General features: G+C 38.0%; 1 protein-coding gene across 3 annotated transcripts in view; it reads left to right on the top strand.

The window, feature by feature from the left end:
* The window catches only part of MIB1 (MIB E3 ubiquitin protein ligase 1), a 75,958-nt gene that overhangs the window by 4,391 nt on the left and 47,020 nt on the right, over positions 1-24,547 (top strand). For all 3 annotated transcript variants that reach the window (XM_071554688.1, XM_071554687.1, XM_071554686.1), the window contains exons 2-10: positions 2,549-2,720; positions 5,397-5,526; positions 7,801-7,905; positions 14,912-14,978; positions 18,141-18,345; positions 19,926-20,109; positions 20,421-20,565; positions 21,680-21,813; positions 22,816-22,923. In XM_071554688.1, the coding sequence (XP_071410789.1) occupies positions 2,549-2,720; positions 5,397-5,526; positions 7,801-7,905; positions 14,912-14,978; positions 18,141-18,345; positions 19,926-20,109; positions 20,421-20,565; positions 21,680-21,813; positions 22,816-22,923 (1,250 nt within the window). The remainder of the gene's footprint in view (positions 1-2,548; positions 2,721-5,396; positions 5,527-7,800; positions 7,906-14,911; positions 14,979-18,140; positions 18,346-19,925; positions 20,110-20,420; positions 20,566-21,679; positions 21,814-22,815; positions 22,924-24,547) is intronic.

Here is a 24,547-nt window from a genome sequence, read left to right as displayed (position 1 = left end):
ATTCTTTGTATGGGTGGTTCTGTGTTGCAATGGAGAGCACTCTGGACTCTCAATCCCAAGGTCTCAAGTTCGAGTCTCAGTGGGGACCATCTCCTGGCAGTTCAATGCCTCCCTGCCATCCCATCCCGTCACATCTCGGATGCTCAGCAGGGTCAGCCCCGGTTAGTACCGGGTGCTGTGACAGTCCCGAGGACTTCACTGTCACTGTCCAAGCTCTCTTGGCTATGGCAGATGAACCTCAGGACTTAAACAGTGGGGTCAGTTCTGCGCACGCTGTGCCTTACCTAAAAAATCCACTGCGCAGGCTGGAAGGGCACACCCACCTGGGGAGAGCCCTTTCCAAAGCTTCGTTCATGAAGTCTGGCCATACATACACATTCTTTGTTCTTCCTCCACTTCTCCCATGTCTCCTATACAATAATCCCCTCCCTCTCTGTGTATATTGTGATACCCTTGTCAGACAGGACACATGCTTTAGCAAATCTGGCATTTTGTGTTTATAATAATAATTGGTCAGCTGGCTGCGTCCAAACAGTGTATTTAATAGATTAGTTATGTTTGTGGAAACACTTGATTGGAGTTTGCGTGCAGTTTCTTGAAATCTAACTGGTTAATCTGTAAGAATTCTTTGTTTCAGTTTGCCTGGAGTCAGCCTGTAGTGTAAAAGTTGTCTGGAGTGGAAGAACAGGAAAGAACAAAACGTTGCTATTGCTTTTTAAATTGGAGTGTAAACATATGATTTTCTAAGTGGTTTATGGTATCCCTTACCTGATGGCAGTGTTGTCATGATGGTACAAAGGAATTTTGACTTACTAGAGTTCCGTAGAGAGTAATAAGTCCATTGGAAACCAGATTTTTTGGTTCTGAGAAGTAATTGAATCACTCTTGACGTCTTCTGTGCATAAGTGAGTGGTGTAGATGCCCTTTGTGCTTCTTGCTGTTAAAATGTCCTTTTATTAGATAGTGTATAGCCACCTAATTATGTTTAGTACAAAAGAGGAATTTGTAACAAATTCAAATAGCAATTTGAGCAGCATTGCTTCTGTTTTCATTCACATTTGTAAGAGGGAGCATGGCTTTAAAAAACTTGCAGGACAAGGCTGTAAAATTGATACGTAAAGGAGTGATGACAGAGGAATGGTGGGCTAAGTAATCCAGGGAGGATTTGGGAATAGATGACAAAAGTGAACATAACCATGGCAGGGATGTAAAAGTAAAAAACTAATATGAAATTTAAATAGTAAAAAACATTAATGACAAATAGAGATCAGGAATACTGGATTTTATGTGCACTAAGGTTGGAGGGACATTAGAAAATGGCAGCTATTTAAAAATAATTAGGTGCTGTGAAAGTACATTTCTCATTACCTGGTTTCTTTTTTAGTGCAGATGATACAAAACCTGTTTCATTTTGAAGTAACCTGCTTCTAGGAAATTTTGAATAATATTTAGAGGTTTAGTGCTTTCATTATCTCAGTTTAGAGAGCTAAAGTGCTCTTTGGGTGCACAGCTGGTTAGCTGCAGGGCTGCTGTTTGAATTCTGAAGTTTTTGTGGTGTTTCAATTTATTCCAGTGGTTTGATGAAGACATTCTTTCCTAAGCCTACACTGAGCTTTCCTCCTGAGCCTACACTTCATCCAATCTCCTGTTTTTTGTTGTATGTTGTGCTTTGATTTACATCACGGTGGTTTTGGAGCATATAAACTGCTCTGGGTTTTGGTGAAAGTACATTGAAATATATGATCTCAGTGCTGATCTCGAGTAGAGCTGAAAGACTAGGAGTAGTATCTCCGTCCTGTCCTGCATCAAAAATAGCGTGGCCAGCAGGACCAGGGAAGTGATCCTTCCCCTGTACTCTGCATTGGTGAGGCCACACCTTGAGTACTGTGTTCAGTTCTGGGCCCCTCAGTTCAGAAAGGATATTGAGGTGCTGGAGCGAGTCCAGAGAAGAGCAACAAGGCTGGTGAAGGGACTGGAGCACAAGCCCTGTGGGGAGAGGCTGAGGGAGCTGGGGTTGTTTAGCCTGGAGGAGGCTCGGAGGTGACCTCATCACTGTCTATAACTTCCTGAAGGGAAGTTCTAGCCAGGTGAGGGTTGGTCTCTTCTCCCAGGCACTCAGCAATAGGACAAGGGGGCATGGGCTTAAGCTCTGCCAGGGGAAATTTAAGTTGGATATCAGAAAAAAATCCTTTCCAGAGAGAGTAATCAGGCATTGGAATGGGCTGCCCAGGGAGGTGGTGGATTCACCATCCCTGGAGGTTTTTTAACCGAGACTGGACGTGGCACTGAGTGCCATGATCTAGTAAATGAACTGGGGTTGGACCAAGGGTTGGAGTTGATGATCTCAGAGGTCTTTTCCAACTCAATCGATTCTATGACTCTATGAATCAAAATCCACGATCTTTTCCCCCCAGCCATTTAAGCTGATAGAGTATCGGTATTTCTCTCTTGTTAACTTTTTAGTGTACTTTCAACTTTCAGTGGTGTGCAACATAAATCTGTTGTGGTGTAGCAAGGTTGTTAGTATTTTTTCCTTTGTCTCTCACAGGTATCAAGCATGACGGGACTATGTGCGATACTTGTCGGCAGCAACCGATCATTGGCATCCGGTGGAAATGTGCGGAGTGCACCAATTATGACTTGTGCACAGTTTGCTATCACGGGGACAAGCATCACTTGAGGCATCGTTTTTACAGAATTACCACACCAGGAAGTGAAAGGTAAAATGTATCTTTTTCTCCATTCAAATTAACCAGGAACACTTAATTGTAAACTGCGGATTGGTTACACTTGGATTAGATGACGTAGTAATTTGAAGCTTAATTCTGTTACTGGTTATCCCCCTTTGTGCTGGAGTGTAGCTAGGACAGATCATGGGAGCTTGGAAAACATGGAATTTTTAGAAAGAGTGGGGTACAGAAAAGTGTTAGGATATGATTATTCAGTTTTGCTGAACCTCATTGCAGTCTTTCTACTGCTTGTGTTATCATATAGCAGCTTTAAAACAAAAATGATATGTCGATGGATTTCTGAATGCAAAAGTTTAATTAGTTCAAAAGCTTAATTAGGTTCAAAAATGGTGCAGACAGTTTGAGGGGAAATACTCACCTTGTGGGTTATGGGAAACAGAATGATCTGGAAATAAAAACTCGGACTTGAACTGCTTAAGCTGTTCACTACAGAGAGCAGAGAAAAGTTGCTGTGAAAGGTTGTTCTACCTTTGCCTTTGTTTTCATGGCTTTTAACATCTGTTGTCTCCCAGTGAAAACTCTTAACAAAATTGCTTTTAATGTGTTCTTGCATAGCTGTTGACTTTAAATAACTTGTCTGAATCCAGAGTCCCCTTTGTCATGATTTATCCATCCATCAAGTGAGAACAGCGATATTTGCCTGGTACAAAATACTTGGAGAGCTACGGAAAAACATTGTGTGAAGGCAACATGCTGTGGTGTCACTTCTCTGATACGTGTCATGCATGTTCATTCATTAAATCATTGGAATCTTTTTTGTTAGCTATGATATTTATTTAAATGAGAAGTGTGTGGGACAACATTTATTTCTTCTTCTTGGCGAAGTGAGGTTTTACAGGTATGTTGTAGTGTAGTGGTGTGCTTTTACAGTTAGGAGATGTGGTTGGAGCACATAACCTGAGTTCTCACATGGTCTTGTTTGTGGGGTCTGTGTTTATATTCTTGAATGTTTGCCTTAAAGTTTTACTGATGCAGATTTACTGTGGCTTAATCAAAAGGTTCACACTGGTAGATTTAGGTACCAAATAGCCATCATAAGCTTAGTGTCTCTTGTAATGTTGAATGCAGATCAAGACTTAGAACTTGGATCCAAGAATTGAAAGGGTTGGCTTAGTGTAATTATTGGAGAACAGATAACGAAACACAAATCTGTTCTTCTATTTATTTATTTTTAGAATTTTCTTTGCTTTTGAGAATGCTTGCCAGACTATTTTTTTTTCTTAAGCCGACATTTCCTTTGTAGTTTTAAGAGGTTTGTTATGGTGTATAAAGTACAAGTTTTAGTTTTGGAGATAAAATTGTACACAATCTATAATGTTGCTGGAAATCTCTTGCATCTTGTCGCTTTCTCCCTTTCTTTGTTTATTCCCATTGAGCTCTGTTTTGCAGCTCTTATCTAGAAGGCAACATTTTCTGCCAATGAGATGTTTCTATTGGATCAAGTTGAGCTTAGGAAAATCGATGAAAGTTAACTGTTTGAGGGGAGAGAAAGGAGCCAAGAAGTGTTGTTAGATTTGAGGGATATCTCACAGGAAAAATGGCAAGAGAGTCTCTAAGAACATTTGGATGACAGGAAGCATGAGTTCTACCTGTCTTATTTTTGAGTCTGGGATATTGTATGGGCGGCACACCAAAATGATGTATGCTGCTTTTGTCTCAGTTTTGTATATGCTTAGAACTTTCTGAAAAGCTGCCCTAAACAGGATTTCTTTGTGGTTTTGATAACTCTTATTTTACTCAGGACAAAGATGGCCAATGTTTTCATGTGCTCTTTGCTGCATTCATTGTAAAAATTTAACTTTTCCCTTGTGTGCCATCTGCTGGATGTTAAAAGTTCAGCAGGAGACTGAGAGACTTTCTGAAGCAGTCAGGAAACACTCCGAATGTCAAGTGAAAAATACTTTTGTCTGGCAACATTTTCCTAGCATGAAGCAAGAAGTCTTGTTACACAAAAGCTGGTAGAGTTTGAGATGACAGACAAGACGGGAAAATGTTTCTCTCTTTGCTTCTATTATTTCTAGTTAAATACTCCATCAACTGTTCTGTTTGAGCTTATGCGCTTCAGGTCTAATGAAAGGGAAAAAGAGATGTGCTTTAGAAAAATCACATAATATGACTGAAAAAATAGATGCTGATACATGGACTTTAAATTTGCCAAGAGATGCTGTGAAAAGCATGTAGAAAATAAACTGAGACAAGGAGGGTAAAGAGATACAGCTCTTGATAGTCTTAATTTTGAATAAAAGTGGCAGGGCAATTGTGGAACAGAAGTATTGGCCCAGGGTGCATCTAAGAGAAACAGAAGTGTGTTTGTGTGACTTTGCATGATTTTAATAATAAGAGTACTGATTTATATATGAGTGTTTATGAGGTGATTGCTGGTAGTAGGAAGTTTGGAGAAGAAATTACTGTTAAAATGAAAAACTAATCAGATTTTGGAAAATCACGTTTATTTTGGCTTGTGTGCTGCTGTTGAAGTTGAGAATTGAATTTATGTGACTCACGCACTGAAATCTGCAGTTGTGGTGTTATTTTTTATTTCGGGGTTATTTGGTTTCAAGATGCTCTCCTTCCCATCCCCGAAGATTTGTTTTGGACACTCTCTCATATCTTGACATTTGTGGGTTCTTCTTTTAATAACTTCAGGGTATTGTTGGAGTCTCGACGTAAATCAAAGAAAATTACAGCAAGAGGGATCTTTGCAGGTGCCAGGGTGGTGCGAGGAGTTGACTGGCAGTGGGAAGATCAAGATGGTGGCAATGGGCGTAGAGGAAAGGTAAAAGTAAAGCTGGTTTTAATAAGAAGATGAACCTTTGCATGCTTATGTAATGGCTTCAGTGGTCTTCTGATTGTAAAGTAAAAGCATCATCATAAAAGTTACTATTTTAATTTGCTGGATGTTTTTTAATCTTATCCTGTAATGCTTAAGCATTTAGAAAGAGGAGGATATGTGTACTATAACCAGTTCGTTTACATTTGAATTTGCATTTTTACAATGCCAGCACAAAATTTTATTAATTACTAAATTTTTGACATAGGTATCTATTTAAGACTGACTTTTTAACAACATTAAGGTCTTGAGCATCTATCAGCATTACTAGAGTGGTGTAAAAACAGAGCCATCAGGAGTAGCCCTTTCTGGTAATCACTGCATTCTGTAGTTACATTGCTCGTGGGCCAGCACAGTTGTGTAGCTCTTCTTGCTCTTGATGGAGCTTTCAGTGCTGGCACTCTGGACTTTGTTTTTCATCTAATAATTATAGGGACTTTTCCAGTTTAAAATTAAGAACTTGCGAAGTGTTTGATGTAGATATTATATTACTTGCTTAGGACAACATATGATTGCTTTTGAGGTAGTTCTAGAATAAAAATATTTGCATTTATTGAAAATAGTGTGGAATGATAAGTTGCTAATCATAATCTTTGCATATTTTCCCTTTACAACTTCCATTTACCGTGAGAACTAATTAAGGTTTGTCCTAAGTGTGAATATACAGCAGGCAATAACATATACTGTGACTTTTATCATCAAATTTGAGAACTGGATACTCTTGTATCTTGGTGAACTGTTTTGTGTTTGTGTTTTTTAGATTTTCTTGGTTTTGGTTTTTTGGTTTGGTTTTTTTTCATTTTTTGTTTTTCCTTTTAGTTTTTTGTTGTTCATTTGGGTTTTTTTGTGTTGAATTTAGTTTTAGTACACTTAAACTGCATTTGAAAGAGTGAAAAGTTCCTGGATATAATATTTAGCCTATTTTATATTGTTGTTTGGCTGATTTCATATCCTAGACATTTATGGATGCTTTAAGACTTTTGGAGATTTCACTTTGAATTTTATTTAAAGGAAATAGTAAGTTTAAATATCTTAAAGCAAGGGATATTTAGATGCAGCTTTTGTCATCTCTATTACTTACCCATTCCTCTGTTGAGATACTTTGAAATCTCTGAAACTTTGCAAAATGAGTCTTATCCTGCATGGTCTGCTTTGTGTACTAAACTTGTATTAGAGGATTGTTTGCAAGCTGACAGTATGTATAAATGCATATGAATATTTTTAGTGAGGAAAAGTATGTGGTAGATAACAGAAACAGCTTTTAAATAAATACAAATTAGAATGAAGACAAATTCTGGAAACTGATTTTTTTTTTAATGGCAGAGTTTTAAGAATTTGGTCCGTGGCCTCATAGAAATGTTAGGGAAAGACATTTTCATTCTCGTTTTTTTGTACTGTTGTTAAATATGTTGACTTTGGAAATAAAACTTTGTTTCCTAACACAGTGCACAGCTACCAGGTTAATGCAGGTTAAACCAGACAAAGTGAAGCAATTAAAATAGTTTGCATCCTGTTTTTCTTAGTTAAATGCTGCTTCTGGTAAGAATGTATCACAGCATTATAAAATATATTTTTACAGTTCAGATTTTGTTTTCTGCTTATGTAGTTAGATTACCTACCAAATGGGTGGTCCTGTGATATAATGGTGAGCACTCCGGCCTCTGGATCACCAGGTCATGAGTTCGAGTCTCAGTGGAGACCGTACCGGGCAGTTCAATGCCTCCCTGCCATCCCATCCTGTCACATCTCGGATGCTCAGCAGGGTCAGCCCCGGTTAGTACCGGGTGTTGTGACAGTCTTGAGGACTTCCCTGTCACTGTCCAGGCTCGCTCGGCCATGGCAGATGGACCTCAGGACTGAAACGGTGGGGCCAGTTCTGCACACGCTGTGCCTCACCTAAAAAATCCACTGCACAGGCTGGAAGGGCACACCCCCACCTGGGGAGAGCCCTTTCCAAATCTTCGTTTGCGAAATTTGGCCATACATACATACCAGCCAAATACACAAATGAAAAATAGGCCTACAAAGCATATTTTCAAGGTGCAGTCTTACTAAGACGTAGGGAAGACTTAGATCAGACAGAAAACAGCTTTAGGATAAAAATTCAGTAAAACTGCTCTATCCTGAACTATTTTTAAGAGATTAATAAGGTTTTAAGTTCAGATTGTGCTTCTAAGTCTTTGTTCTAGAAACAATTTTCTTGTTTTTAAAATTGAATAGGTAACTGAAATCCAAGACTGGAGTGCATCGAGCCCACATAGTGCAGCATATGTTCTCTGGGACAATGGTGCTAAAAACCTTTACAGAGTTGGCTTTGAGGGCATGGTAAGTACAAGAGAGCACAAAAGGTAAAATGCACGGTGGGGGAAGGGCAGTAAGAAGTTGTTGTGCTTTATGGTCCTGCTTTTCTAATATGCTTTGTCAGTTTGCATGCTGTTAGCCAGATCATTGTGAATACAGCTGTAAGGGTCATGCATATGTATTAGTGAGGAAATCTGTTCTGGGAATTTGTAAAACATGAATAACTGCAATTTAAGATCTGGTTTCTGTCATAGTAAAGGTTTGCGTCACATCCATGTTTATTTTACTGTACTACTGTTGTCCTTAAATGAAAATTCAGAAAAGAAGAACAAGCATAGTTATGAACTCTTAAAAAAAACCCAATTCTTCAGCTCCTGAATTCTTCAGTTGATTTCATGTTTTGGTGTGATTACTGCAAGATTTGCAGCTTTTAAATTACTGTCAACACTCGGAATCCTATTGAGAGTAATTTTCTTTTTGTCACTGGAAAGGTATTGAGTTAAATTACAACCTTAATTTGCTTTAGCATTAAATTTTTCTCTTCCATTCCAAAGCTTCTCCAGCTACTTCTTCAGCTTTAGAGAGAAAATGGGTCAGACTCCAGTCTAAGTGCCTTCTGTTGCTGGGTTTTCTTATCCTAATGTGGGTCAAGGAAAGGTTACTTTGATTATAAACTGCTTATAACGTCTTAATTAGCATTTTTTCTGCATGATTTTTGTCTGATAGTATAGAGGAAGACCATGTTAACTTAGCATTGAAGTGTCATCTTGTCAGATGTGTTACCATAACAAAATGTTTAACCATGACTAGTTACTTTTTTGAATGTCAACTGTTTGGCCTTATAGCTTCACTTAAAGCTTATTTTTGTAATTAAAAAGAAAATAAACACCACTTCTGCAGTAAATAGGTATTTTAGTGTCATGTGTAAAAGGTGTAAACTTATTTAGTGCAAGTCAGCTTTTCTGATTCATGAAGGTGCTAAGGATAAAATACATACAGGTGTTGAATTACGTGCTTCATGGTGTCCTCTAGTTCTAAAGGAAATTCCTTACATATTGGGTAAAGATAATTTAGTTATGTGTAGTAGTTTGTAGTATAACATTAAATCAATGTTTGGTATCTTCCCTCTTATATTTGAGTGTCATACATGGAAAAGTGACACAGATACAAAGTCTAGATGGAATGAGATACAAACCAGCTGGTTTGGGCGGGGGAGGAGTTGTCATTGTTGTGACTTCAGTTACGGTGTTAAAATTTGTAGACTGTATAGCAGATGTTCTGTGGAATCTTTGCAGATTCCTTCTAACCTCAGGAAACAAAGTACATTTGAGATAAGTTATATTCAGTTTTGAAATAGTTATTCCCTTAATAAAAGAAATATATTTATTTTGTAAATCAGCTATAATCGGTTTCCAAATTTTTGCCACATATGGAAATGTTAAATATTTGTAGAATATTTGATGGAGTACTGCAAGTGTAAATTTGAAGGGATAAAAGTGACCTGTCACACAAGTTTTTTAGAGAAAGAAATATTTGGTCATTCAATTAACAAAAAAACCTGTTAAACTGTATATGAAACTATATATAGATAGTATATTTAGGATACTATATAAAAATGTATGTACATATATATGTTCCAAAAAGATAATTTGAGGCTTTGTATGTAGTGCTTACTTGATTGTAATCTGTTCCTACAATAATTTTATCTTTGATACTTTTGTCAAGTATGTGATTTTCACATCAGACAGAATGGATTCTTGTATGTCTGTGACAAAGCCATTTGAATGTAATGCTAAATTTTATAACTGATTAATAACTTCTAAGTGTAAAATTCATTATGATTATTTACTACTATTTATGTGCTGTTATGTAAAGCTGACTAAAGCTGTCAGGAGTTCACACAGAGTTGGAGCAAACTTGTTTTGGTACTTGGAAATTGGTTTAAAAGGTCCAGAGAACATGGAATCAACAATACTCAAGAGTGTGTGCCCATGTAAATACAGCTGGGAAGAGACCCCAACTTGCAAATGAATACACTTGACTCATGCTAATAGAGCTGATTAAAGAAACACAGCTCATTATTGTAGGTCAGGGTTCTTGTTTGACAGCTGACAGGCTGCATCTGGTGCTCCAAATTAATCTATCTGGCCTGCCCGCTTTTCCTTGGGAGAGATGAGGATTGGCTGGTGAAGCAGCAGGTGCTGGCTGAAAACTTGCATTTGTTTCTGCTCAGATACTTGGAGTTTTTGAATTTGTTGTTGCTGTGTTTACATATGAAGTGGTTGAGAGACGTGTTTCAGTTTTTGGGTTTTTGTGAAGTCTGGCATTTAAATCTGGGAGTTTCTGCTGTCACAGACCACAGGTCCCCAAATTGAAAACTGTGTTTATGCTGCTGTTAGGACAAATAACATTTTTGCTACCTCCATGGTAAGAATGAAGTACTATTGGCTGATATGGTTAGTGACACTGCTCACATTATCTATATGTATTCAGAGTCTAGAGCCAAACTGAGTTGTTAACCACATTGCTTGCTTTGGAAATGTGTGAGCAAAGACTTTTGCAATAAAAAGATACCACACAAAGAGCCAGAGAGTTAATGGGAAGATTGTGATTTAGCTTTCTGGATGTGTCTAGATCTATTTTTTTATATCACACAGCTGAGGATGTAGAGCTGGTAACTTCCACTGGTTTTCGGTTGAAAATAGTTCCCTCAGCATGAGTGCCCTAAATCAATGTTGTAACTTAGGAATCAGTTTTGTGCTACCAATTTTTTTGCTCTGTACTGCTGCCTTTTTTTTCTGTGATTAATCTCCCCTTTTTGTTTCTCATTATGGAGAGTCTTGCTTTCATCTCTGTAGCCTCTGAAAGAAGTAACTGTAGTTATCATCCATCACTGTCTCAGTAATCTGTATGCCATCTGTGTTGGTGTCCTCTTTTCCACAAGTTCCAAATAGTTGAGTGCATAAGGGAAATGGAGAAGATTCCTCCTCGCTGTGTGATTGATACCTAATGTCTGTTCATCAGCTTTTGTTTGGGTTACCCATAAAGTTTTTCTTTGAAGTTTAACTCTAGAGGATTTTAAGAATTACTTGTTAACACCTTTTTTAAATAAAACAAAGGTAAATGTCTTGGTGTACTAGACATTGCAGTTGAGTGTTATAAAATATATAGAAATATGCTTTCCGCTGCAGTTACAACTGTCAGAGCTGTAATGCCAGTCAAAGCTTCAGCTCTAGTTTTTTATCTCATCCCTACTGCATTGGAAATGGGGCATTTAGGAAGGGGCTACAAGAATTTTCATTATTTTGCTAGTTCAGTATCCTATGATTAGGTGCTGAACAAAACTGTTTTTAAACATGAAACAATGAACTTTTGGCCACCTTTATGCATGCAGCAGGTGTTTTTTATAACATGTAAATTAGGTGTCAGTAAGAAAGTTAAGTGGTCAGTTGTTTTGGAATCCAGAGAGGAAGGAGATACTTATGTATACCTTGCGTATTTATTTGCATTTGTCAGCAGATGTTTTGCCTCTTGTTGACATACTCGTGTTTCTGTGGTAGTCTCATCCAGGTCAAGTTTTTCATCTCCAAGTTGTGGAGAAAAGTTTTCCATTTCCATTAAGCAGAAATCTATTTACTGATCCTCTTCCAATTTTATTTACAGAATTTACTAACAAGAAAGACTGTATCTTCCTTTAAAAAAGAAGTTACACATGCCAAGTTTTTAACAGTCTTAAATATTTTTCTTTTTTGTAATATGTATATTTTTTATGTATAAGTATTTATATATATAATAGAAGGTTATAAACCATTTGCTCAGGATTTGCCTGAGGTCTGATTTCCTCTATAAAAAGCTGTTGTAATTGTTTCTGTACCTCACACCTCTTTGTTATTTCAGTCACTTTGTCTACCATCTTCTACTTTCTCCTTTTGTTGCTTCACTTTTCCCAGCTTCTGAAACTGAGACTGATTTGAAATACATTTCATTAAATTTGAAATACAGCATTTCTTATAAACTTTCTGTTGAAACTTATGGATTTACCCAGTTCCCTTGTTGCCTTAATCTAGTGATAAAGGAGGATGCACTGGGCTTTTGTCATTTGCCTTTCAAGAGCGTAGGTGCTGGAAGACCAAAGTTCTCCACTGGAGGCAAAAGCCACTTTTACCCATCACTCATGTGCATCAGCTGTCACTACTGACCTTCAAGTCCTGCTGTACAGTGTGTAGTTCCCATGCTGTTCCTTGAGTTCTCATTAGAATTACTTCCTGCTTAACTGGGCCTGCCATCTCTAACTGCACACAAATTCCACAAAATCTGTAGCTTATTTATCTGATTCTTGAGGGAAGTACTATTTGGGATTCGTTGAATGACTTGTCCATCAAGTTATTGTGGAAAGGCTGATTTGTTCATCTCCACCACGTATTTACATTATGCCCAGCCTCACAGTGGTTACTTTTTCTGGTGGTGTCTAAAACTTATATTTTAACATCTCTTTTTTTGTTTTGATACATTCCCTTTTGTATTTGCATGTCTCATCTCCAAATAATCTGCTATTTCAATTCATTTAGAAGACTCAGGAAGACTTATTTAACTTGTAGAAATCCTGGTGATGTTCTCTGAAGTGCAAAGCCTGAGTGTGTCCAGGCTCTGGATGTGCTTTTGCACTTAGGGGGGCCTCTTGCCTTGCGTTCCCTAGGGTAGGTTGACCAGGAGCTTACCACCACTGCTGATTTTTTACTTAAAGCTTGAGCAGGTGAAAGCTTGTTTTCCTTTTCTGATAAATGTAGTAACTGAATGCTAAAAGGAAAATTGTAATTGCTTACCCAGCTTTTTGGGTACTGAAGTAGAAGTATAGTTTACTGTCTTAAATCTCCAGAATCTTATTTGGGTTTGGTTATTTTTTTAAGACATTTGTAGTCCTCATCACATTGTTATTTTTTTTCTTAGAGGTGCTGTTTGCCAAGTTGCTGAAGGAACTCCGTGTATATACAGTATATAAGTTAGTTTTGTATTGCCTTAATCTCTGTTGGTGCCTCATCTTTGTGTGTTTTGGGTCCTCCATTTTTTTGGTGAAGGCTTATGAAAGACATGTTCTGTTGCTTTTCTGCAATACTTAGATCAGACCCTTGTTTTACTCCTTTGTAATATAAAATTGACTACATGTAAGTCAAAAGAAGACAGATGTGAAGCTGAAGGTTGAACACCAAGCTACCACTTAGTTTTTCAACCAAGTGTATGATTATACTCCAGAAATAAACTGTGTGCAGGGCACGGTACAGGCAGGGTGAAATATGAGTGCAGGTTTGTAGGTTTCTGGGTTGGTTTTTTTCTATAAAATTTAAGATGCCTTAACCTGCTTCCTAATATTATCTGCTGCAGGACAGTGATAAGCCTCTTAATGAACATTTTGTTTCTTCTAGCTTTCAGCCATCAGTCTGCTCGAAGCATTAACGCTTACTGTAACATGAGCGATCTCACCCCCGATTTTGCCTGGAGGGGAGGAGAACCATCTAGGACCCCCGTGTTCTATTCTTACCGCTCTGGAGAATGTGAAAACAGCTCTCCCATGTGTACCCGCACAGACAGCTGGTTGTTGCCTGATGCGGAGGGTTTGCATTCAGTGACACCCAGTGCTCCCGGGCCCATTCAATTCCTGTCTGTCCGGGGCGGGGAATGAATGAACTTGCCATCTGGGATGGTCAGCTCAGTCCCTTTGTCTGTGGCCGAGTGAAACCCAGCACCTGCCCACCGGGTGGCAGCATCTTGTCACAGGCCTTCTGCTGCTGGGCTGAGCAAACTCTTTCTCTGGTTTCTCAGGGGATTTGAAGAGCGGCTAAATCTCATTGTTTTCATCTGGCTGTTTTCACAGTTTTTCCAAAGCGGCGGTACCTTCTTTGTAGATCAGGACGTACGCTGAATTTTGTATTGTTTCTGGCTGCTTAACAGTTAACAGTCATCAAGGGTAGTATTGTGCTCATCAGTGCCTTGATAATTTGGAAGACTTCAGACTTTTCTTCTTAATCCTTTTGCAGGAGGACATTCTGTCAATAAATCTGGGTCATAGGAAAAAGAATTGTTCAAGTATTTGCTTAGTTCTGGTTAGTTATATCATTACCACCACCTGCCCTCTACTTCCTCCCCCAGCCCATAAAACATTCTGATACATCTTGCAAACAGTTTCCTATCTCTTTCCCAACTCATCATGCACACAAAGTGCCCTTTCTTTACTGAGAACTGTTTCATAAGGAATAATAGCAGATGGTAGCCATTTGAATTTAAGAATTACACAGGGAAAAAACATAAAGAAAAGGAGAATTACAGAAACTCCTCTGGCTTTATGAATAGGAGTTGGTTATCCCTCTTGAAGCTTCTGTTTCTCAGGTAAGAATATAAACAGTCTATGGAGGATGAGCTTAGAACTTTTCTCTTTAAAAAGATCATATTCAGCTCAGCATAGTGGGGTTTTTGATGGTCAGTTTTTTTTAGTACCCTTGTGTTTTGTGTATTCTTAATTGGAAGATTTTCATTTTGTCGAATGTGGATGCCAAGTCGTCTTCAAGTTAAACATGAATCTGTCAAAAAATGTTGGGAAGAATGGACAGCACTGGCGGACATTAAATGATCAGTGCAGGAAATGGTATGCTCTTAAGCACTGTCTGCAGATACTTGTTTTATTTTTTTTTGTTTCCTTGCTTATGATCACAGAATTCTTTTAAAAAAGAAAGTTAACTTTATAGACGCCTGCAAAGGAGGTTTGTGTTATTTTAATGCCTGCCTTCGCGTTAAAAATGTATCATGCTTTGTAGCCTTTTGTACTGATAAAAGATTATTATAAAGTCTTGAGAATGTCAAGACTGATAGGTTGGAAATTATTTGAGATTGTGTGCATCAGTAACAAATTCGTGGGACATGTTTTTTGTATGCATAAGCCTCTGTTAATTAACTGTGTTTCAGTCCTTTTTTCATTGACTTCTACTCATCTGTAGACTCAGTCAGTGAAGATTAACATTGTCTCAATCTCTCTCCATAGTCTGACCTGAAATGTGTCCAAGATGCAAAAGGAGGCTCTTTCTACAGAGACCATTGTCCTGTGTTAGGTAAGTTGAAGATTCATTATTAATGTGTATTTATGAAGGGATGATAATCTCTGTTTCTAAGTCTTAATCTAATTCCTTGCACAAGTACTTGAAGTGTAAGCAGCAAGCACTGTTGTTTTGTTGACAGCATTGGTGTAAAGCTGAAAACAGTAAATGTGTGATTTGTTTAGAAAAATAACCAGTTGTCCAAGGTGTCACTTAGCTCTTTACTGTCAAGAAGATGAATTGTTTGAAAGTAAAAAGCCAAAGCTCTTCAATCTTTATCTCATCTCTGTAGTTAAAATGAATTTTGTCACTTTACTTTGATGTGATTAAAATAGAAAAGTAGTAATAGGGTCTTACTGGTTCTTCATTGTGGAGGTAACCTTAGGTTCTTATTTAAGCTGAGTTTTAAGGTGGCACTGTCTTTATATGTGTGAATATTAATCCCTAAAGATAGCAGACTATTCTTTGTTAAATTCTTCCCTTCCACTGTATTAAGTTGCTCTTAATGAGTGATGATGAACTCCTATTCATCCTTCTTGGCACATTATGCTCCATTTCGCATCTTGTTCTTTCCTATGATATCTTTTATTAGTTTTCTGAATGTAGTTCACAGATATGTTCAGGCTGGGAATTTAAATGTATTGTTTGCATGAAGAACTAGAAAGGTATTTTTGAAACTTTGTGATATTTGAAGTAGAATGCAACTAATACTCCAGGAGGGGCCTAATTAATATGGAATTGTATGTATTTGCAGCAAAATACTGGAACTGATTTTGTTCAGTGTGACATTGGTGACCTTGAAGAGTTAGGATACAACTCCACATGATTTGCAGGTGATAGCAGAATGACAGAGGAGTGTGGTTCAGTAGGGCTTTATTCCCAAGAGCTTTGAAGAAGTGAAATGTTTAGTGAATAGTGTTCAATCAGAAGTGCATTTTTGCACTCTGATTGAAATACGCCTTATGTATCTGTAGTTTCCAGACTGGGAATTGAGAGAACCTGGGTGAGGAGCCTTACTGAGGAAGACCCAGGTGTCGGACTGAACACCAGACTGACTGTGACAGGAGCGTCCTGTCAGTGCAAAGAAGGCAAATTTCATAGTGGGCTATATTAGGAAGTTGGGCAACAGAAAAGTTACTATCCCCCTTGTCTCAGAGGTGATGAAACTGTATCTAGAATTCCATGTCCTGTTTGTGTTATTGTCTGCCCCTCTCCCTCCCCTCCCCTCCCAGTTTTGCGAAAACATAGAGAAGGATCTGATGGTGGCCTGCTACAGTGGTTAAGAGACTGAGAGCACCTGAATTGCTAGGAGGAGGAGCTGGGATTCTTGATTCTGCTAAGAAGGAGTTAAGAGATAACCAGCCAGCCACTTATGGCCACTTAAACAGGGATTGAAAATGATGGCACTGAAATTTCCGTAGTGCCAAATGACATAAAACCAAATGGTTGTGGCCACCTTAAGTGACTCAGATATCCAAGAAATTTCCTTGTTACATGTACAGGTCTGTTTTGCAGCAATGGAAAATTACTTGGGCAAGTTATGGAATCTTAGTCCTTGAGAACTTTCAGGACTCATATAAGCAAATCCACAGGTGATCGCAGCTGGTTGTTAGTTCAGGTTTGTGCAGGGTTAGCAGACCATATGACCTCTAGAAATCAATTCCTCTAAATAATGCTTCTGTAATTGTTTGCTGTGTTACATCTCTTCCCTTCTTAGACTCCCCTGACTCATCAGGGCTGTCCTGTGATGTTTGCTGTCTGAGCTTTCTATCGAGCAAGTTCTGTATCAGTAGCTTCTCTGAAGCATTAATCTTGGACGGTGTCCTCTGCAGAAGCGAGTGTTTTCCATGTTGTATGTTTTGCTGTGAAGATGAAGAGGATAGACTGAATACTGTTCCATCTTTAAGATAGAAAGAAGTCCATAAATGGTCATAGAAGTTTAAAGTTCATGACCATTTTTTTATGTGCTGTGTTTTGTTTCTCAGCACTTTCTTCTTCAGAAGGGTGTCCCTGCCCATGGCAGGAGAATTGGAACTAGATGATCCTTCCAGCCCTAATGATTCTGTGATTCTACGATAGTGTTCTTTGCATTCTGTCCTCTGGACAGTTTTAGTGGTGCAGCTAGTGCTGCCAACATCTGGTCTGGACTTCAGGCTCTGCAATCAGTTTCTCTCTAAGTAAGGTTTTTGTCTTTGTGTCAGGCTTTTTGTTTGTGCTTGCTTATTGTCACATGCAGGGATCCTTTTTTCATTATTGCCTCTTGCTTGGAGGAGCCAAAGCAAGCACACTCCCCTTGGAGACACCAATAGTACTAAAGGAACTCTGCTTTCCAGTCCTTTGCCACTGATGTTGCCATTGTACTAATTTACATAACTTCTGTCGTTGTCACGCTGTTGTACTTCCAGTCCTGACCATGAGGGAGTCTGCAACTGTTCTCTCATTAGTTAACACAGCTTGATTGATGTGCATGAATGGATGCCATTTCCCTCCAGCTAATGAATTTTTGCTATGACACGCCTTTTGTGTTCAGGGAGAATGTTTTAAATTTGCAAGGCTTTTCTAATGTTATCTACTTCCTCACTTAGAAAGTTAAAAATTTTCACTGTTGGTAATTTTTGACATATTCTTTTGCTGGTGCTTTCTCCATGTTCAGGTACTGACCTAATTCAAAACCACTTTCTGTGGGCCTTCTGCTGATCTTTCAGCCTCTGAGTGGCAGTTTGTGTATGACACTCAAAATTATCAGAGCTTTTATGTATTTCAATGTCTTAACAGGATAGCTGTTGCAATCCCAGTTAGAGCTCATATTGGAGATTGTCACAAGTATTAAGTATTTGCCAGTGTCGTTTCTATTTGCCTTGAAAACTCAACAAGAAACACAGAATTCCATAGCCAGAGGTTCAGAGGTTTTCTTACCTGTTGGCCTCTACTGTTACAGAGACATTGGTGTGGAGTGACCATTCCTGTAAGTGTTAAAAATGTGTGGGTGTAGCACTTGGAATGTGGTTTAACGTGAACATGACAGTGGTGCTTAGGTTGATGGTTGGACTTGATAATCTTAAAGGTCTTTTCCAACCTTAATGCTGCTGTGAGACTCAGAAATTAAGTTCTGTTCTTTAAATTGCCTGGAAAGTTAGTGTGGTCATGTAAACATTTTTTGTTCATATTCCATTTCAGGTGAGCAAAATGGTAACAGAAACCCTGGTGGGCTGCAAATAGGTGACCTTGTAAACATTGACCTTGACTTGGAAATTGTGCAGTCTTTGCAGCATGGTCACGGAGGATGGACTGATGGCATGTTTGAAACCTTAACAACAACCGGAACAGTTTGTGGCATTGATGAGGATCATGACATTGTAGTACAGTATCCAAGTGGCAACAGGTTTGTTGTATAGCCTTTATCATTGCCTCTCACAGGCTTCCATTGCCTTCAGCACTTGTGGTCACTTGGTGTCAGAAAACTTCTCCTTTTGTGTCTTGTTAAGATTTCCTCCTACAATGTGTGATAAGGATTTACATTTAAAAATGCTTTAGTGGGAAAAGGAAGTTTGTTGACGCTCTCACTTGGTGAAAATGGAGTCCAAAATAAGAAATTATGAAAATGGAGTCCAAAATAAGAAATTATGAAAATGGAGTCCAAAATAAGAAATTATGAAAATGGAGTCCAAAATAAGAAATTATGAAAATGGAGTCCAAAATAAGAAATTATGAAAATGGAGTCCAAAATAAGAAATTATGAAAACGGAGTCCAAAATACGAAATGATATTGTGGACTATCTTATTTCCAAAATCTAGTGTTTAAGGCAGTAACTTCTATTTTAATTATGAAGTGTCTATTCCACGATTTCAAGAGGAATGGTAATAGCAATTGATTGTTTTCAGGAAAAGAGAACAGGTGACAAACTTCTGGGGGATCTTGTCTAATACAGTCACCTTAGCATGGCCTAAATCCAGCCTTTTATTATTCAAAGGAATGTTAGTTTATGTAAATAAAGACCAAGAACAGGAGATCTTGGGGAAGCCAAAACCAGTCCCTGCAAGCAGTTGAGGTTTGAATTTTGATTAGGTGCGTTACTGCTAGCAGGATTCAAACCCAGCTGTACAGCTGGATCTGAGTTGATATGTCCACATGGTTTTGTATTCTCTTGCTCTAAAGTATTTGGCTTATCTTTAAAAAGCAACTGGTGAATGGAATACAGTTTCAGTTGTGTCTGGAGATTGACCTGTGCAGTTTGTCCAGAAAGGTTATTGACACTGCATTATTAATTCAGGATTTCCCTCAGGATGTTGTTTGTTAGTATTGCATACTAATGGAAAACAAAGCTGTTTTCCCAGCTAAAGGGATGCAAATGGCTTTTCTTCTGACAGTCATGGCAGCAGAGCCAGTAAAAGGAGCTGCTCTGTCTTGCTGTTTCCTCCCTGACTTAACGGCTAAATGCCTCTAAATCAGTAAGTTTTATAGTAAAAGTTAGGGTAGTTTGATTGAAAATGGATGTATATCTAGGACATCCATTTAAATGAAGAGTATTTTTATAACTGAATGTTGCAACTTTTTACCTGGAGGAACGTGACAAAATTCTGTGTTCTTCCCGTGCTCTTTCCAGACAGTGCAGTCTTCTGTGAGACAGCTTGCCCCTTCCCCTTTTCAACCAGAGTCTTCTCCACTCCCTGGAAAACCAAACAAACTGTATTTCAGGCCTCTTATGTTGCTGTCAGCTTGCTTCCCCTTAGGCAGGGTATTTCTTAATTGCCTTTACAATTGTACCTCTCTGAAGATTACCCTCAAAATATTCAATTAATGAGCTACAGACAAGTTTATAGACAAAAAATTAACAACAAATATGCTATACTATCCAATTGCAATTTGTAGGCTTAAAAGCAGAAACTTGTCCAACATGTAATTTTTACATATATATTTCACTTTTTATGTTTAAAATGTACTTTACATGATCAATTATTTAGGTGGACATTTAATCCAGCTGTTCTCACCAAAGCTAACGTTGTCCGAAGTGGAGATGCTGCTCAGGGTGCAGAAGGAGGCACCTCTCAGTTTCAAGTGGGTGACCTTGTTCAAGTGTGTTATGACTTAGAGCGAATCAAACTTCTTCAGAGAGGTCACGGAGAGTGGGCTGAAGCAATGCTTCCAGTAAGTAGTTGTGTGTTTGGACTCCTAGAATGGGAAACCTTGTATAGTGTTTCTAATTGTGATGGGCAGTAATTCCTGGAGGCTGTGGGGGTCTAAAAGTGATTTTCTTCTAAGTCACACAACGTGTATTCATCAAATGCAGCGTAAAACTTGCTCAAATGTAGCAATCTGCTTAGCCTGATGAAACTTGGTGCAGTCACTAATACCTTTAGCTATTAAACAACAAACTTCATGAAATTTATATAAAACACTCAGATTTCTAAATATGTTATTTTGAGCATTGTTTACATTTGATGTTTTCTTTAATGCAGACTTTAGGTAAAGTTGGTCGGGTCCAACAGATCTATTCAGACAGTGACTTAAAGGTAGAGGTTTGTGGGACATCCTGGACCTATAATCCAGCAGCTGTCTCGAAGGTGGCGTCAGCAGGATCTGCTATAAGTAACGCATCGGGTGGTAAGTTGAAAGAATAGATAGTAATATATGTATGGCAAGTAATTGTGTTAATTAAAAATTTGTTAGTAAATATTAGTACATATTTTGTGTGCAAGGTTAATAAATACACTTGGAGTTCAGCTAATTGAGGTTGTACTTGAGAAAAATACCAAAAAAAGCTTGCAGTTAATATGGAGGTGTTGTCATATTGGTAAGTGCTTCTGTTTGGTCACAGTGCAGGTGTGCCTCTAGGTGTTTGCTCTAAGGACTTAAAAATTTAAATGGTTGGAAGGGACATTAGACTGAGGTGGGCACTAAGGCATGAAGAGAGTGTCCCTGGCAGTAGCAAGCAGACTCCTTGTTTAGTAGGTGGCGTGAGGTAACAAGCAGAGCCAAGGAATCTGTTGCAAGTGGTTACAAAGGATTTTTTTTTTTAAATTTGTATCTTTAAATTTAGTCAGACATCTTTTGACCAATTACAGTGGCATTTTTTGGCGTGTGTGTAATCTCATTCAGATTTGTTGAACATGCTCTCATTCATCTAATAAAAAGGCAAAGAGACCGCCCAGTGTGTTTTATGTTCTGTTGGCTGTTTCACAGATCAATTAAACCAGATTTTTTCCTTTTTTTGGTCATAGCTAGTTGTTTTTTCCGTTTCACATACTTTCTTTAATGCCAAGAAACCTTTCTGCATAGTTTTCTAGATCTTTTTTGCTAGGGAGACGTAGATACAGCGTGTTTTCTGCAATAAAGACAAAGTCACAGTGGCCATAAAATTAGCTAGAAGAATAATACAACTTAGTGTTTCAAATCACAGAAGCATGTACCTGAAGTTAGAAAATATAACAAATTCACGTTTTACTTCATCCATTCTGTATTTTGTGGGAGAAAAGCGATTTGTGGTTCAGTCAGCTTTGTTTTGAAATGTCTGATGTGAGAGTCTCAACTGTCTGAAGGGCATAAGGGTGCAGTTCTTACTTAGGACTGTATAATATTTTGCAATTGCCATTTTATACTAGCTTGTGTATTACTGTGTATGTGGCCTTAGAAACATGACAAATGTGGATGGGTTTTTTTTTCTGTTCTTGTGTGATTAAAATTGTAGTCTTATTTGTCATTTTTTTAAAAATTACAGAGAGGTTGTCCCAGCTATTGAAAAAATTATTTGAAACCCAAGAATCTGGAGATCTTAATGAAGAATTGGTTAAAGCTGCTGCCAACGGAGATGTTGCTAAAGTGGAAGACTTGCTGAAGAGACCAGATGTAGATGTGAGTGTTCTGTTTCGGGAGTACCTCTTTTGGGGACCTGTAATACTAAAAGAAGTGAAGCTGTCCTGAATACTTCCTTGCCAGTCCGTAGTGTCGGCTTAGAAGCAGTACAGTTAGTTCCAGTATCTCTTCTCCCATGTGTTGGCCTATGAAATGTGTGGGGGCTGTGTGAATGTAGAGCTGTGCGTACTTTTTTGCTGGACAAATTTAGTGTTCTTTTGTCTGCCATGAATTAAAATACCTTTCAACCTCTGTCTGCCAGAGTTGGCACAAAGAAACAAGCGCTCAGAATTAATGAAGAGTCTTCAAATTCTTTTGTTTCTAAGGGGGTAGAAAGAAGGAGGGGAGATTTTGCGAATTTTTTTTTAATGCTGCTGTTGTGAGGTGTTGTTTTATTAATTCATGAGGTAGATAATCTAATCTCTCCTCTGTCAGATTCCTTTTGTCGACTTGTCTAATCACCTGGTGTTGAATCTAAAAGAAATGCTTAATGATTACAGGACTTGATATAGGAAACATATTTTGAAGTCACAATTGGATGTTTTCCTCACTACAGCTATAATAATTCTTGCAGATAAGAGACTTCTTCAGTTCTGAGGATTGATTTGTAGCTCAAGATTATGCAAAACATGGTATTTTGTTCAGACTAATTCCTGTGTTGCCATAAATTAGATAATGAAGTTAAATGTCCATAGAGCAGAGTACTGGTATAAGTCTGAGCCCCATTCTCAAAAATCTTGCCTTTACAGTAGGCCAAAGATGAAAGTTTTTAATCCAAGTATCATTATTAATGTTTTGAATGATCCATGTCTTCCTCTTTCCTTCAGTCTAGAAATGAAATAGAGGAGACCTTAGGAGATCATCTGTATGTGCTAGAAGGGCAGCTAAGAATTGTTGATTTGATTCTGTGATATGTGTACTGTTGCGTTAAGTTTTCCACTGCTAAACAGTCTCGGGTATTTGTATCTTGCAACTTACCTCGCAGTGTTGCTGTGCTCCCAGGTGAACGGGCAGTGTGCTGGGCACACAGCTATGCAGGCTGCGAGTCAGAACGGCCACGTCGACATCCTGAAGCTGCTGCTGAAACAGAACGTGGATGTGGAAGCAGAGGTAACCTAAATACTTCAAAGTACACTATGTGTCTTTAAACTTTGTTACACACGCGACAATTTTACTGGACTTGCCGCCTTCTTAAATGTCAGAGAGAGTGAAAAATTGCTTTTATTTCTGTGATTGTGTTCCCAGATTAGACCCCTACTAACAGTAGTATAAAGGGTCAATATCTAGTTCTGTAGCATTAAGGGAAAAAAAGATATTGTCAGATGCTGCATCTCCAACTTCAGATGCTTGCTATGCTTCTTATGTAGTATTCGGTTTGGAGAATGTTTTCAATTCTTGACTAAAGCAAGTTTAAGCAGAAAATAATAGCAGTATCCTTGGGTAGAAACTGCCAACTCTGCTTCCAGTTTTTCAGTGCCTTTTCTTTTTTAACTTCGCAGAAAATGGAAGGGTTTCTCTTGTTTAGGTGATTTAGAATTATTGTTTGTGAGAATTATCTGTCAGCCTACAGTGATACTTGCATTTTTAATTGATTTTGACTCATTTATTTACACAGAATGCAACTGTTTCTCATTTTGTGAAGTACCAGAAAGATCCACCAAATTTGATTTACTAAGAATAAAAATGGAAGCCTAACGGAGTGCTAAGAAACTAATTGTGTGCCCCGTTGTATGCATAACAGAAAAATAATGTTACATGCTTGGCCATTTGGCATTATATTGTGTTTGATACACAGAAGTTATAAAGTGTTAAAACATTAATGAAGCAATAGTGAAATTCCTGAAATGAAAATTATTTTTATATTCACAAATACACCATTACTTTATAAAGATTTTTCTGCTAAATTCTAAAGATGGCTTAGATTTGATGCAGTACATACTTTAGTCTTATTTCTGTGCAAAGTAACTTCATTTCAGAAGTAGTACTTTCTCTGCAGTACACAACATAATACTGTTAAAATTAGACTGCACTGCTTTTCATCTGTACTATGATGTTCAGATCTGCCATGAGAATCAAGTGGTGGACTTATGCTTTCTTCTTGGTGTAAGGAAGGGTTAGAGAAGCATTAGGGAGGTAGACAGAAGCACTACTTAAACAGTTTCAAGACAGTACACCTGGTCGTCTGCCAGCACTGAATTGTGAAGAGTTCATGGTTGCTTAGGCTTCAGAAGCACTGTAACACTAACATTAAAAGAAACTTCAGGGACTTTACTTGAGTTTCCAAGCCTTTTTCATATGACTTTGCATTGCTTAAGTGAAGATGATATTACCAGTTAATTATGTAATTGCCCTAATTGTTATAATACTAATAATTTGCATAATAATATTAGCTTGTTAGTTATATTTTTCATACTTCAAAAAATGTCAGCTGTTTATAAATTGTCATGCAAAGACTCAGCACAGCCATCCCATTAAGCAAAGATCAAAAATTTAATCTATTTACTTCACTGTTGTGATCTATGGCATGAAAACAATGGATAAAAATCCTTACTTTACTTGCTTTATAGTTAAGTTGGATATATTTACACTTCAGTCATTATTGTAGAGTATATACATTTGTGATTACATTTTCCAGGGGTGCCCTCATATTGTTGTCTCCTCTGTGTTTATGTCCCTGAGGGTTTAATGTAGAATATAAGTGGCCTCTGTGTAGTCAGAAAACAGTTTGTTACTG

This window comes from Pithys albifrons, chromosome 4 (genome assembly GCF_047495875.1).
Source record: "Pithys albifrons albifrons isolate INPA30051 chromosome 4, PitAlb_v1, whole genome shotgun sequence".
Lineage (NCBI taxonomy): Eukaryota > Metazoa > Chordata > Aves > Passeriformes > Thamnophilidae > Pithys > Pithys albifrons.
The sequence above is the reverse complement of the archived record's forward strand: the minus strand, read 5'-3'. Positions and strand labels throughout refer to the sequence as shown.